The sequence below is a fragment of the Mustela putorius genome, unplaced genomic scaffold (assembly GCF_011764305.1).
Source record: "Mustela putorius furo isolate JIRA1106 unplaced genomic scaffold, ASM1176430v1.1 tig00000743_pilon_pilon_pilon, whole genome shotgun sequence".
Lineage (NCBI taxonomy): Eukaryota > Metazoa > Chordata > Mammalia > Carnivora > Mustelidae > Mustela > Mustela putorius.
Window position 1 is genome coordinate 956,870 of NW_025421464.1, and position 14,063 is coordinate 970,932.

Here is a 14,063-nt window from a genome sequence, read left to right on the forward strand (position 1 = left end):
GGTGTGTAAGTTCACCAGCTCTCAATGGCCTCAGCCCAGAAGGGCTATGCACACACACTATTCATTGGTCGGAACTGATCACGTGACTTGGGGCCCGGTAGGGGAGCACCTGGAATATTTGATGACTCCCACCTTAGCAACAAAGAACTTAGTTACCACAGCGGTAATTAGTTTCTCTCTCTCTTTTTTCAAGATTTTATTTCATTTAGAGACCGAGCATGGGGGAGGGGGGAGAAAAGAGAGAGGGAGAAGCAGACCCCCTGCTGAGCAGGGAGCCAGACCACGTGGGACCCGATCCCACGACTGAGATCGGGACCTGAGCAGAGTGTAGCCGCTTAACCAACTGAGCCACCCAGGTGCCCCTGGTTATTAGCTTCTTAGTGGGTGCTTACCTGTTTAACATCTGGCTTCTCTATTAGGTTGAGTCCTTGAGCGGAGGGACCACGTTCGCACCCATCTGGCTCCATGCCTGGCCCATAGCCTCTGTTCATAGTAGTGGTTGAATTGCGAAATTGAATAATAATGGGGCAGGCCACAATATTATCTTTTGTGTTTAGCTCCCAGTTACAGAGAAAAACCTCAATTAAATTTTTCTTTCTTTCTTTTTTTTTTTTTTTTAAGATTTTAATTATTTATTTGACAGAGAGAGAGCTCACAAGTAGGCAGAGAGGCAGGCAGAGAGAGAGGAGGAAGCAGGCTCACCAACGAGCAGAGAACCCGATGCAGGGCTGGATCCCAGGACCCTGGGATCATGACCTGAGTGGAAGGCAGAGGCTTTAACCCACTGAGCCAACCAGATGCTCCACCCAGATGCTCCACCCAGATGCTCCCCTCAATTAAAATTTCTAATGGTCCTGGACGTCTGGGTGGCTCAGTGGGTTAAGCCTCTGCCTGGCTCAGGTCATGGTCTCAGCGTCCTGGAATAGAGCTCTGCACGGGGCTCACTGCTTAGCAAAGAGCCTCCCTCCCGCCCCACTCTGCCCCCAGCTGCCTCTCTGCCTACTTGTGATCCCTCTCTGTGTGTCAAATAAATAAATACAATTTTAAAAAAATTTTTTCCTATAATCCCTCATTTGCAATAATATACATGTATCCCAGTTGATATTGTAAAACGCTTACAAGGATCATTATATGAATATCAACGGAACATGAAAGTCCTCACTGACTGCATCCAGGGTGTGGCCACATGCATTACTTGGTGGGAGTGGATTTTGCATTTTTCTGTGCCAGTTCTTATGCAGCTGCCTCTGAGCCACATTGTCAAACGTTCCTGCTTCACGGAGTCCCTGGGTGACTCAGTCGGTTAATCGTCTGCCTTCGGCTCAGGTCACCATCTCAGGGTCCTGAGATTGAGCCCTGCATCAAGCTCCCTGCTCAGCGGGGAATCTATTTCTCCCTCTCCCCCTATCCCTCTGCTTGTGCTTTCTCACTCTCTCTCTCAAATAAATAAATAAAATCTTAAAAAAAAAAAAGAAGTTCCTGCTTCAAGGCAAAACTGGGTGAGTCTTTTTCTTTGTTGTGTGGTCTTGGCTGAGTCTTCTGCTCTCTAATCTAAACCACATTTTTCTTACCTGTAAGATGACAAGCACATTTCTCTTAAAGAGTTGCATGAGAATCAAACAAGTCCTGCCATGTAAGGTAGATAAAAAGTTAACAGAGTTCCTGCCACTGGGCACCCCCATTTTATATGAGTTTGTGCCCCTTCCCCTCTCTCCACTGGTACCAGAGAGGACACTCAGTGAGGGAACTGGGACTATTCATTTGTGTGGTTCCAACTGTCCTTTGGAAGCGGGGAGGGGAAAGAAGTAAGCTTGGGGCCCTGTCCATGGCAATCCTGGCTGCAGAGAGAGGAAGCTGACTTGTCCATCAGTTAGCTTTTGCTGTGTAACAAAACACCCTAAAACTCAGTGGCTTAAAACAAAGATCTCTTTATTTAGTTCACGAACCTGTGGCAAGTTTTCTGGTCTCAGCCAGCCTGACTGATCTGTCCATTTGCAGGCTGGTGGCTGGATGATCTTGGACAGCCTCCCTCACCTGTCTGCAGCCAGCCATAACCTTAACCGGCACACCTCTGTTCTCGTGCTTTCTCCCATTACCTCCTCCCAGAATTTGACTTTGCTGAAGTGATGCTCCCCCTCCCACATGAAGCAGGAGCCTCAGGGAGGCTGTACCCACTCATGATTAATTCGGGTACCCTCATTTCCCTGCTGGTGATTGGTCAAGAAAGGACATGTGACTCAGCCCTGGCCAAGGAAATCTGTGCAAATGTCCGCTAAGAGGGCTTCTGGGAGTTTTCCCCATCCCAAGAAAGAGTTCTATGGGTGATAGTAACAGTTAACCTTTATTGAGGGTTTAAGTGCTTTCCAGGAAATAACTCATTCAACTCTTGTGAGTTGGTGGGCACTGTTGCCCTCATTGTATAGAGGGTAAGCTGAGCAGAGCAGTTAAGACACTTGAGGGTCAGCCAGTGAGTGGCAGTCTGACTCCAGAGGACTGAGTCCTCTGGGGGCTACAAATTCACCCCCCCCCGGCTTTCTCTGGTCATGGGACAGCTGTGGCTACTGTGTCCGTAGTCACCAGGGACAACAGCAGAGAGAGAATGAGCCCGGGGAGCCAGTCCTTGCTGAAAGCTCTGAGAGCTGAATCAGCCAGCCCCTCTTGATTTCTTGCTTTGTGTGAAATTTCCTTCTTTCCACTCTGGCCCAGAGTTTCAGTTACTTGCAGCCAAAAAGTACCCTAACAGAGACACCAGTGCCTCCAGAAGGAACAGAGCGCGTGCACAAATCCCGCTGGGCTGCAGGAAATCTGAGCTCACACACCACAAGGAAAACTGGTCAGAGATGGGGAGGAGAGGCTCAAACAAATGTCCAGCAGACATTAACATATCTCATAACTCCTTTATTAGGCAAAAGGTAAAAATATATTCTTATGGCATCCAAAACCCATAGTGTTGATCCAAAAACCCAGAATAGGGCTTGAGACTTGCCAGGAGGAAGACCCTGCCTCCTCTGACCCCAAACTCTGGTGCTCGGCCAGAGGTGGACAGACATGGACCCTCATTCCAAAGCACTCCTTGAGTTAGATGAGGACCAGCCTCACAGTTTGAACTAGTGAGCCTCCAGCCCGAATCCTGGGCTCAGGCCTGGATGGAGAAGGCAGAGCTGCTGGGAGCACAGATCCCACCACGGCTTGGGGTCTGGAATCCTGAGTTGTGAGGGAGAGGCCTGGAGCCTTTGGCACAGCAATTTGTGAGAGGGACTGTCCCAGGTAAGAAGGGCCTAGGCACCAGCTCAAGTGGGTGCTGACACCTGTTTGGAGAGGGCCCTGTGTGGACACTGACCTGTGGGCGTGGAGAAGTGTGGGGAGCTCTGGGAGCAAGAGTTGCCTTTCCTTCACTGCTGTGTTCCCATCACCCAGAACAGGGTTTGGTACACAGTGAACCCCCAAGAAGGATGTGTTAAATGCACGGGCCTGTGTGCGCAGGTATGAGGAACCACACAGCTGTGCAGACAGCACAGTCCACAACACGCCTCTTCCCTTCTCTCTTGTAGAAGGCACTAAGGTTTGGCTCAGTGCAAAAAAGGCAGGAGAGAGCTTGGAGACACTCCAAACTTGGTCCACTGTTTGCGGCTGAGAGTCTAAGGCTACCTAGCCATACAGACCCACTGCTCCTCCTCTCTCCTCTTCCTCAGCCTCCTCCAACCCCGGCCCTTCGGGGACCACCTGGTCAGCCTCCCAGAGGCGGGATCGGGATGGAGCTGAGGGGATCGGGTTCTCCCGCAGCCAGGGGTGCAGCAGGATGCCCGTGGCTGTGAGCCGCTCCGCCGGCTCCCGTCGAAGGAGGCAACGGACCAGGCAGCGGGCAGCGGCCGAGAGGCCCTGCGGCAGGGCAAAGGCACCGCGGCGGATCTTGCCAAAGAGCAGGACAGGCTCTGAGTCCTGGAAGGGGTAGTGGCCAGCCAGCATGGTGAAGAGCGCCACGCCCAGGCTCCACACGTCGGCGGCCTTGCCCGAGTAGCAGGCCCTGGAGCTGAGGACCTCCGGTCCCACATAGGCTGGACATGCATGCTTGTCCCATAGGGAGTCGTCGGGTCCGGTCAGCACACAGGCGTCCTCCAGGTTCTCCAGCACCAGCTTTGTCCTGTGGCAGGGGGAGAGAGACAGAGGGGTCAGCTCCCGTGGGGAACCCCATGCCACCCCTGCACACTCTCACCCTTAATGGGACCCACTTCCTGAAAGCCTGACGCATTTGGCAGACTTGAGCCTGTCCTGTGAGACGGGTCGGTTGATGGCATTTTACACACGAGGCGGCACAGGTTCAGAGATGTTGAGTCATTTCTCAAGGACGCAGAGCAATTGAGTGTGAACTAGGATTCTGAGAAGAGCGCATTTCCCAACAGCCCCTCGGGGAGGGGACTGAGGGGGCCGAGGCCACTGAGCCTCTCTTAAACCAGGCAAATTAGGGTCCAGGCAGGTAATAAAGTGAGAGAAATCAGAAGTGGGGACCACGCCAAACACCTCAGCACAAACCCCGTCTAAAAAGGGCACCACTAACAACATTACCGTCAATGTTCTGGAATGTTCATGGGGAACCTGACCCAGAGCTAAGCTCATTACCTGGTCCATCTCATTTCATCCTCACACAACCTGTGAGGAAGACACCATTTAGAGCCATGGGGCACAGGGCTGGAAATGTGAACCCCAGCTCTCACCCACCCAGAGCCACTGCTATGAACCACTCACCATTCCCAAGGGGGTCCTGTGTTCCCGTTTTTCCCCCAAGAAAAGCCAGAAATCATGCAAATGAAAAATCCCAATTTTTGAAATGTCGGCAGCCAATCTCAATTAAAAACAAATGAATATGTATGTGGCGCAAAGAAAAAAAAAGTGTGTGTAGCCAGCCATTTGCAACTTCCGCCTTAAACAATTCCCACAGAACATTCTACGTTACTTAAGTATAACCATTCTGCTACCAATGCCATTTTTTTTTTTATTACCATCGTTATTAAGATTATCCTATGACACCACTTCCTGGGTGCCTGCTGGCATTTGAAAAAAATCAAAGTTCAGGCAGGTAAAGCCATTGCTCAAGGCCAAAGAGCAGGTAGTAAGAAGAACCAAGATTCGAAGCCAGGTCTGTCTCCACTAGCCCTCTTCTACAAACATTCTACACACATTGAGTGCTTCTCAAACTGCTTTAAAAAGACAAGGAAGCACTTTCTCACCTTGGGAGGTCTGCGGGTGATGCTACTCAGCCTAGGTAAAAAATTATTTGAAGGGGCACCTGGGTGGCTCAGTGGGTGCCTCTGCCTTCGGCTCGAGTCGTGATCCCAGGGTCCTGGGATCAAGCCCTGCATCGGGCTCTCTGCTCAGCGGGGAGCCTGCTTCCCTTCCTCTCTCTCTGCCTGCCTCTCTGTCTACTTGTAATCTCTGTCTGTCGAATAAATAAATAAAATCTTTAAAAAAGTATTTGAAGCTGTGTATTAGCTTAAACATCATTATAAAATTTATATTCTACTTCTTACTAAAGGCATGTTCATTTTCATATAAAATGTAGAAGGACAGAAGGAACTAGAAAAATCACTCTGAGGTCAGCATCACAATAGTAACTGCTAGGGGCAAGGCAAAGGCCCAACGAAAATGCTCTGGCAAGTTTGAGGAGAAACTGTATTTTCACACATAGCCTCGAAGTACATATATATGTATGTGTGTTTAAAGACTTTATTTTATTTTTATTTTAGAAGGAGCTCTAGCAGGGAGAGGGGCACAGGAGGGGGAGAGAAGCAGACACCTGCTGAATGCGGAGCCTGACATGGGGTTCAATCTCATCACCCTGAGATCATGACCTGAGCAGAAATCAAGAGTTGGAGGCTTAAACCAAAACTGAGCCACCCAGGTGCTGCCCCCCCACCAACACACACAAGGTATTTACTAACTAGAAACAGTAAATTAGGAACCGTACAGTGGAGAAACTTGGCAGACACCATCTTAACCAAATAACTGGGGTTAACATCACATGTCTCCTGACACGGTGTGCTGAGAAGAGCCTATCATTCTTGTGGTACTCTTTTTTTTTTTTTATATTTTATTTATTTATTTGAGAGACAAAGGGTGCACATGCATGTGTGAGTTGGGAGAGAGGGAGAGAGAATCTCAAGGTACTCAGCACTGCATGCCGAGCCCTACATGGGGCTCCACGCACGGCTCCATCTCAAGACCCCAAGATCAGGACCCGAGCCAAAAACCAAGAGTTGGACACCCAACTGACTGAGTCACCCAGACAGCCTTCCTGATGATACTGTTGCCCAAAATGCACAACATCAATCTCACCATGAGAAAAACATCCATCACATCCAAGTTGAGGGGCAATGTCTAAAATAACTGACCGGTGCTCTTCCAAAGTGTCCAAGTCAAGGAGGACAAGGAACGACTAAGGGAAGGTTTCAGACTGGGGGAGACTAAGGAGACAGGACAACTGAACATGGGCCGGGGTCCTCGATTGGATCCTGGCGAGAAAACTGGTATTAGTGGGAAGCTATTGAAATCAGAATCAATCCATGATTTAGTGAATAGTACTGGACCAAGATTAATTTCTTAGTTTTTTTGGTGTTTTGTTTTGTTGTTTGAGAGGAAAAAAAAGAGGAAGGGAGGGTGGGAGAGAAAGAGAGAGAGAGAAAGCGAGGGAAGGAGAAAAAATATATATTTTTTCCATTTCCTAGGTCTTTATTTTTTTTTAATTTTTTATTTTTTATAAACATATATTTTTATCCCCAGGAAGGAGAAAAAATCTTAAGCAGGCTTCACACCCTGCCCCACGCTGGGCTCCATCTCACGACCCTGAGATCATGACCTGAGAAACCAAGAGTCGGACGCTTAACCGACTGAGCTACCTAGGAGCCCTGGTTTTTTAGTTTTGATACTTGTTCTGTGCCTATGTGAGAAGTTAACATTAAGGGAAGTAGATGAAAGAGATACAGTAACCTGCCCTATTCTTGGAAGTTTTTTTTTTTTTTAAGGATTATTTATTTATTTATTTGACAGAGAGAGAGAGAGAGAGAGAGAGATCACAAGTAGGCAGAGAGGCAGGTAGAGAAAAAGGGGGAAGCAGGCTCCCTGCTGAGCAGAGAGCCCGATGTGGGGCTTGATCCCAGGACCTTGAGATCGTGACCTGAGCTGAAGGCAGAGGCTTAACCCACCGAGCTATCCAGGCACCAATTTTTGGAACTTTTCTGAAAATCTAAAAGTATTTCAAAAAGTTTAAGATGCGCAGTGGGAGGTGGGCACCTGGCTGGCTCAGTTGGAAAAGCATGTGACTCTTGATCTTGGGGTAGTGAGTTTGATTCCCCATGTTGTAGAGATTATTTAAAAAAAATAAATAAAAAAATATGTGCAATGAGGTCGGCCTCCTTCCCCAACACACACACACACACACACACACACACACACACATCATGCCACGTAATCCATGCGCTGATGGCTGTTCATGTGGACCTGACTGGCTTGCCGTGCTTCCTGACACACTCTGCTCACCCCCCGGGAGTCTGGAGGAGGGGAAAGCATGCCAGGTCCCCCTCTGTTCCCTCCCTCCAAGATCATGGATTCCATTTCACAGGCAAGTTCCCATGTGAGGAACCTCAGGGCCCCTTGTGGTTCGTTGTCTGTGGCCCTGGTTTCCTGGAAACATCATCACAGTGCAGGCCTTTCCCCCACCAGTGGGAAAACTAAGGTCCAGAGACCCTGAGTCACCCAGAGTCAGCAGCTCTGGGCAGCCAGGCCTCCTGCCTCTCAAGCTCAGGGTCACATCTGGATTCGAGTCTCAGCTGTACTATCAATTTCACTGTGGAATCTTGGGGGTAACTTGACTTCTCTGGGCCTGTTTCCTCCCCCCTGCCTATGGGAACAAGCACAGTGCCCACCTCATCTTTGTAAGCCCCCCACGGAGTCACACAGCACAGCCAAGCTCTTCATCACTGTTGTCTATTATGACTGTCACAGACGCAGTGCCGCAGCCCAGGGGGCTTTCACTCGTCCTGAGCCAAGCTTTTCCCGGGAACCAAGCCGAGGAGCCAGTCGGGGCTTCTCCATTTCTTTGTGTAAGTTCCTTTGACTCCGTGGGCCTCACTTTCCACATCATGGCCCATCTCTTAGGTATGGCCGTGAGGAGGTTCTGCGGGACCACACTCACCTCTCGTGGTCGGTGAAGACAAAGCGCCGCAGCTTGAGATCGCGCAGGACCAGCCCGTGCTGGTGACAGTGAGCCAGGGCGGCGGCCATCTGGCGGAAGAGCGCGGCGGCTTCGGGCTCTGGGAGACGGTGGCGGTGGCGCACCAGGCTGTGCATGTCCCCGTGGGACCGCCGGAAGAAGGTGTACAAGTGGCGGGGGCCTGCCAGGACTTCGGTGGGCCGGGCCACGTGTCCTCGCGGAGGCAGCCGCCAGTAGGGCTCCAGCACCGCCGTGGCCTCGCGGACCGGGTACACCTGGGTGGGGGAGGGCGGCTTGGCATGAGCACAGGTGCCAACGGGGGTGGGGGGTGCTGGCCGGCCTGGGAAACGGTCAGAGCCAAGGGTTTAGGCAGTACTGTGTACTAGGCGCTGGGCTGGGTGTTCTGGCAGCAAGCAGCCGTCCTGTCACCGCCACCCTCCCACCCCCACCATGGATCAGTCCTTGGTCGTCTACCTTTGGCCCAGGTCACAATCCCAGTGTCCTGGTTTGGAGCCGCATGTAGGGTTCCCTGTTCAGCAGGAAGCCTGCTTCTCCCTCTCCCACTCCCCCTGCTTGTGTTCCCTCTCTCCCTCTCTCTCTCTCTGTCAAATAAATAAATAAAATCTTAAAAAAAAAAAAAAAAAAAGGAAGGGGCCACCTAGTTGAAAAAGGTCTAAACTCCATACTGGGAAAGTGACCTGAATGATTCAGAGATGCCCATGGGGTAAGCTTTCCAGGTGGGGGACAGGGACAGTGCAAAGGCCCTGAGGCAAGAAAGAGCTTGAATTCCTGGAGAAAAAACCCGCCCTAGATCAGTTCAGCTGGATCAGGGAGGGAAGAGGGGCAGTGGTGCCAGTGGCGCACGAGGTTGTCGGAAAATGTGCTAGGGGCTGTATGGAAATCAGACGGGAGCCTCGCGGCAGCCCTGAAAGCTATGTTCTGTTTTCCTGCTGGTTCAGACTGCTGTTCAGAGAAGCAAGGGCACTTGGAGCCAATACAGCCGAAGAGAGGCAGAGCTGGAAGACTTACTCAGTCTGTCTGCCTTTAACCCTTCCCCTGTTATGTTGGCTCTGCCAACAGAAAATAAACCAATAAAGCACATACATGTTTAATTCATGGAAAAACATGTAAGCACGTCTTAAAACAACACACAGTTAGGTGGCATGGAAGAAAGAATCCAAAAAACAAAGACTACTTTTTTTTAAGTCAGGTCAAGCACGTTCTTGCCTCTGTACATCTGCACTTGCCTGTCCTGCTTCCTGGATGCTCTTGCCTAGATACCCACAGGGCCGTCTCCCCCAGCTCACACAAGTCACTGCTCACATGTCACCTCTTTGGAGAGTGAGTCCTGGGCTGAAATCACCTGCTCCCCCATGGTCCCTGTCCCCCTCTCTCCCAGCTCCTGGCTTTCCCTTTTTTAGGATCACCTGGCCCAGGATCAGCCTTCCCTTGTGCTGTATTTTACTTATTCCCTTGTTTCCTGCCCATGTCCTCCACTAGAGCATCAGCCTGATGACAACAGAACTCTTGGAACCCACAGCCTGGTGTACGGCGCATAGGGTGCTCAGTGAACGTTTGTTGAATGAATGAATGAATAAATAGGTGATAATCTACAGACAGGACGGTGATCATTCTACGCACTGAGCAGAGAAGGCGATGTGAAAATGGCAGCCCCAAGGCTCCCGCTAGCATGGGGATAAGCACGTGCCAGGAGACCCCCCCCTAAATGTTTCTGAGTAACTGGGGCCATGAGAAAGCATGGTGCTTCTGGCTTGAGCCTGCTTTGGTCATGGATTCCTCTCCCCAGTAGGAACAGAAGAAAACCTGTAATATTGCAGGAAAAGGAGCCAGAGTTCAGGAGTTCCTTAGAGCACCTGGGGCAGAGCACTGGGTACCTGCAGGGGGCAGCCCAGAGCCCAGGTAAAGCCTATGGCTGGACCATAGGTCTGCCTCTACCCCTCTGCCTACTGCACCACCCTCCCAAGCAGAAGCCAGTTGCAACTGCTCCCGGGAGGAGGCTTTGGTCCCCCTGCTTCTCTGTGCATTCCTAAAGAGACTCGGGCCCTCTTCTTCCGGTCTCCTGTATAGGTGGGTCTTCTGTATCTTCCTTGCCCTGACCACCAGGAGCAAAGCCACCCTGCTGTGTCTGAAACCTATGTCCTAGCATGGGGCCACAGCCCTGGGCTCAGTCGCACCTCTGACACCCCTTGGCTCTGTGACCACAGTTTTATGAGCCTCAGTATCCTCTATCTGCAAAATGGGCCAATAATAGTAGCTACCTCATGGACTGTGTGAAGATGGGAAGAGATTACACACACTAAGCCATCAACGTAGTACCCGGTGCACAGTGAATACCTATTATTGTAGCTCTTCACTTCTGTCTTTTTAGGCTACGACCTGCCAATGTCCCGTGGTCCTGACCCTGCCCATTTCCTGATTTCTGCCAAGAACCCTGGCCTTCATCCTAGGAGCCAGGCCCAATACAATGAGTTTTCGTGCTTGGCCCTTCCTTCTTGACCCCAGTCTTCCCATCAGTGAAATGGTCACAGGCTAGGCCCAATGACCTCCAGGTCCTTCCCTCCCGGGAAGGAGTTCTGACGTCTACCCGACCTTATCCTTCCCACGTGCAAATATCTTCAGTGCCCCCAACGTCCGCCCCAGCCCAGTGTGAGCTCCTTTCTTACGCTTTCACAACCGGTGGCGGGCAGCGCTCATCTCCTGCGCCTCTCCACTCTGGCCATGGTGAAGTCCTTTGAACTCCCCGACGGCTCACTTGCTCCTGCTCCTCTAGGCCCCTGCACTGCTGCCTCCCCGGCCTAGATCTCCATTCTCTCACTTCTTCCTGGCTAACTTCTGCTCAGCCTTTTCTGACATCCCCCTTGAACACACTGGAGCCTCCCGCTCTGTGCTCCCACAGCCCCTAAACCCCACCCCTCTGGCGTGTATCATACTATGGGCCTATACTGTGCATTCCCCAGGGCTGGGTATGTCAGGTTTAGCACTCTGGTCTCAGCCCAGGCCAGGCCTAACACAGGGCTGGGGGCTCACTGGAACAAAGTAACCCAAAGGACACCTCCTCCCTGACAATCCTCTGGAGCAAAGGCCCTTTCTAGGCCCCTGTGATGCTGGGGGTGGGGCGGGGAGTGACCCCAGAAGACCTACCTTGCAGGTGTACTCAGTGCCAGTGGGGCAGTGCAGGGCACGGTAGGCCCGGCCGCCTTCCTCGGGCTCCAGGAGGACATAGGGCCCAAGCCGGGAGGCAGTGGTCACAGCAAGAGCTCGGGCTGGAGCAGGGGGTGGGCTCAGAGGCAGCAGGCAGGGAGGCAGCTGGGGCTGGGGCCCCCTTCGAGCTTGTTTGCGGGTGGGACACTCTGTGTCTAGGTCATTGTCCAACTCCAACCGCTTTCTCCTGGAAAGGGCACCCGCAGGAGCTGCCAGAGGGGTGGCTCGCATCTACAAAGAAAGGGAAAAAGCACTGAAGGCAGGCTGTTCAGTGGCCCCCCTCTTCCCTCGCTGTTACAGAGGGGGACCTGGCAGTCTGCACTGAACTGACAAATGTACGTACCCTTAACTGGGTGTCCCACTTCTGGGAATTTCTCCTCCCATTAAAATGCTCGCCAAAATCTTAAACACATGAAGGCTGTTCAGGAGAGCCTTGTATCTAATAGCAAAAGGCAGGAAACACCCCCAAATAGCCAGCAGCCGGGGGCTGGTTAAACATCATGGACTACAGCACATGGGCTGCCTCAGGAGGGAGACCCCCCACACTGAATGAAAGGCCATAATCCCAGTACGGTTAAGGATGCAACAGCAGGTGGCTGTAGACAGATATGCCTGGGTTCTAGTCCTGGCTCACACCTTTCCTGGCTGGGTAGCTCTGGGCAAGTCCTGCAGTCTCCCCCAGTCTCAGCCCCTCATCCGTTAAGTGGGAGCAGCATGCCAAGCCCATAGGATTTTTACAACGATGAAACGAAAACTCAAATAATTCAGAGTGACCCTGTTGCGGGGGGTGGGGGTCCGAAAATGGTCACCACTGTCGGTCCATTGTTACCACTATTCACAGCCGAAGGTGCTGCAGTGCTCTTCTGGGGACTGTCCCTGGGGTGGCTTTCTCCCCCGTCATGGCAGCACTGCAGGCTACTTTTGTGTCCAGGTCTCAGAGGCTGGTAGGGCCTGGGATAAGCTCCAGCGGCAGGTGGACTAACTGAGCAAGGGACTTCACAGGCCATACTGCGGGGACTAAAATCTCGGCTGTAGGTTGGAGATAGCCCCTCATATCTACTTCTCGCCCTTTCCCAACACCTCTGGGGTAACAGGCAGGTCATACCAAACACACACTCACAGAACCCAGAGCAGACAGGTGCGCACACATCCCTCAAAACCTCAGTTTGTCCCAGCCAGCTAGCTGAGACACCAACCTCAAGGGAAGAGGGGGCACAGCCTGCATCAAGTGACACACACCTCATCCTCCGTGGGCAAGTGTACCAGGCATCCACACACATTGCTCTCTCAACGATTAAGCACCCCACTGCATGACTGATAACAGTAAGGTCACCGGCACGGTCTGACACGTGCCCCATGCCCCTCGGCGGCTTCGCCCCGCCTCCCCCAGCCAGGTTCTTCTCGTGGGAGCGGAAGCAACGGGCGGCGGGTGCCGGGAGGCAGAGGATTCAGCGGAAACGGAGCGGCGGGAGGGGGAGAAGCAAGGGAAGGAGGTTAGGTCGCAGGGCTGCGAGAAGGGGAAGGTGTGGGCCCCCGCCCCGCACACCCCAGGGTCCGCAGGGACAAAACACACGCGCGCACAGTACAATCTGCGACCCGAAGCCACAACGCCAGGTGCACGAAGCCACAACGCCAGGTGCACACCTGCGGCCGGCGCTCCGTGCGCTCCCGGGGCCCGCACCTCGCGCGGGGCATCCTCGTTTTCACTCGCCCCGAACCCCCCCCCCTGGGCACCCCAGCCCGGCCCCAGGCGTGTCCCCCGCTCGGCCGACACCTGCCACCAAGTACGCAGCGCTCCCCACAGGTCGCACCGCCTGCCGACACACATCCCCCCCACCCAGCCCCGCAGGCTCAGCCTACAGCGACACAGACCCTGCAGAGTCCCCAGCAGCCCCCCCACCACCACACCACAGGCCCCTCGCACACACGCGTCCCCCGCCCCACACTCACTGCTCGGGGCGACACTCCCACACCTCTGTCCCCACCTCTTTAAACCCCTCGGATACCGCCGCCACCTTCGCCAGGGCTCACCCTCCCACCCGCCGGCTCCCGGCCCCGGCCCCTCTCGGGCTCCGCTGGATACCTTGCCCGGGGCGTGCGGCAAGGTCCAGAGTCGCCGGGGCACTCCCACGTGGCCGGGACCCCGCTGCGAAGCGACCGAGCTCGGGACCCCGGCCCCCAGCAGCCAGGCACGTGTGGAGCCCCTGGCGCTTCCGCGGCGAGTGTCTCCCGGCGCCAGCGCCGGCTCCGGTCCCGGCCCGGGTGATGCAAACCTGTGCTAATCTGCTGCTGCCTGTTGCGCTCGGGCCGGGGATTGCACCATCCCCCGGGCTCCGCCCCTGGGGTCACCGCCCCAGCGCGCCCCGCCCCGCCCCTCTCCCCTCGCGGGTCCTCCAGCGGTGTCTGGGCTCAACCTCCTCCCTCACCAGCGCCGCTCAGACACCCTCTACTGGCTCTCCCGATCACCTTGGAAAGAGCAGTTTACTTTTCTGAGCCTTAGTTTCCCCGTATGTGAAATGGGATAAACATCCTCCTCCGAGGATGCAGGGGAGAAAAAGAGCAAACCGCGAGTTTCCGAGTGCTTTACTGTTTATAAACCATTGCCTTATGAACTTTAGGAGGACCCTGGGCTATCAGG

General features: G+C 53.4%; 1 protein-coding gene across 1 annotated transcript; it reads right to left on the bottom strand.

The window, feature by feature from the left end:
- Positions 1-2,877: 2,877 nt before the first annotated feature.
- Positions 2,878-13,729, bottom strand: TRIB3 (tribbles pseudokinase 3). Its single transcript, XM_004746713.3, has 4 exons — positions 13,509-13,729; positions 11,366-11,656; positions 8,186-8,478; positions 2,878-4,141 (listed from the first exon to the last, which is right to left on the bottom strand). The coding sequence occupies exons 2-4, from the start codon at positions 11,654-11,656 to the stop codon at positions 3,649-3,651; spliced, it is 1,077 nt and encodes a 358-aa protein (XP_004746770.1). The 5' UTR covers positions 13,509-13,729; the 3' UTR covers positions 2,878-3,648.
- Positions 13,730-14,063: the final 334 nt, after the last annotated feature.

Bases quoted from the DNA above. Each gene is read 5' to 3' on its own strand.
- TRIB3 (XM_004746713.3), bottom strand. From the start codon at position 11,656: ATGCGAGCCACCCCTCTGGCAGCTCCTGCGGGTGCCCTTTCCAGGAGA. The intron at 8,479-11,365 runs GTAGGTCTTCTG...TCCCCCACCCAG, and splicing joins GCACTGAGTACACCTGCAAG to GTGTACCCGGTCCGCGAGGC. The intron at 4,142-8,185 runs GTGAGTGTGGTC...CCCCTGCCACAG, and splicing joins GTCTTCACCGACCACGAGAG to GACAAAGCTGGTGCTGGAGA.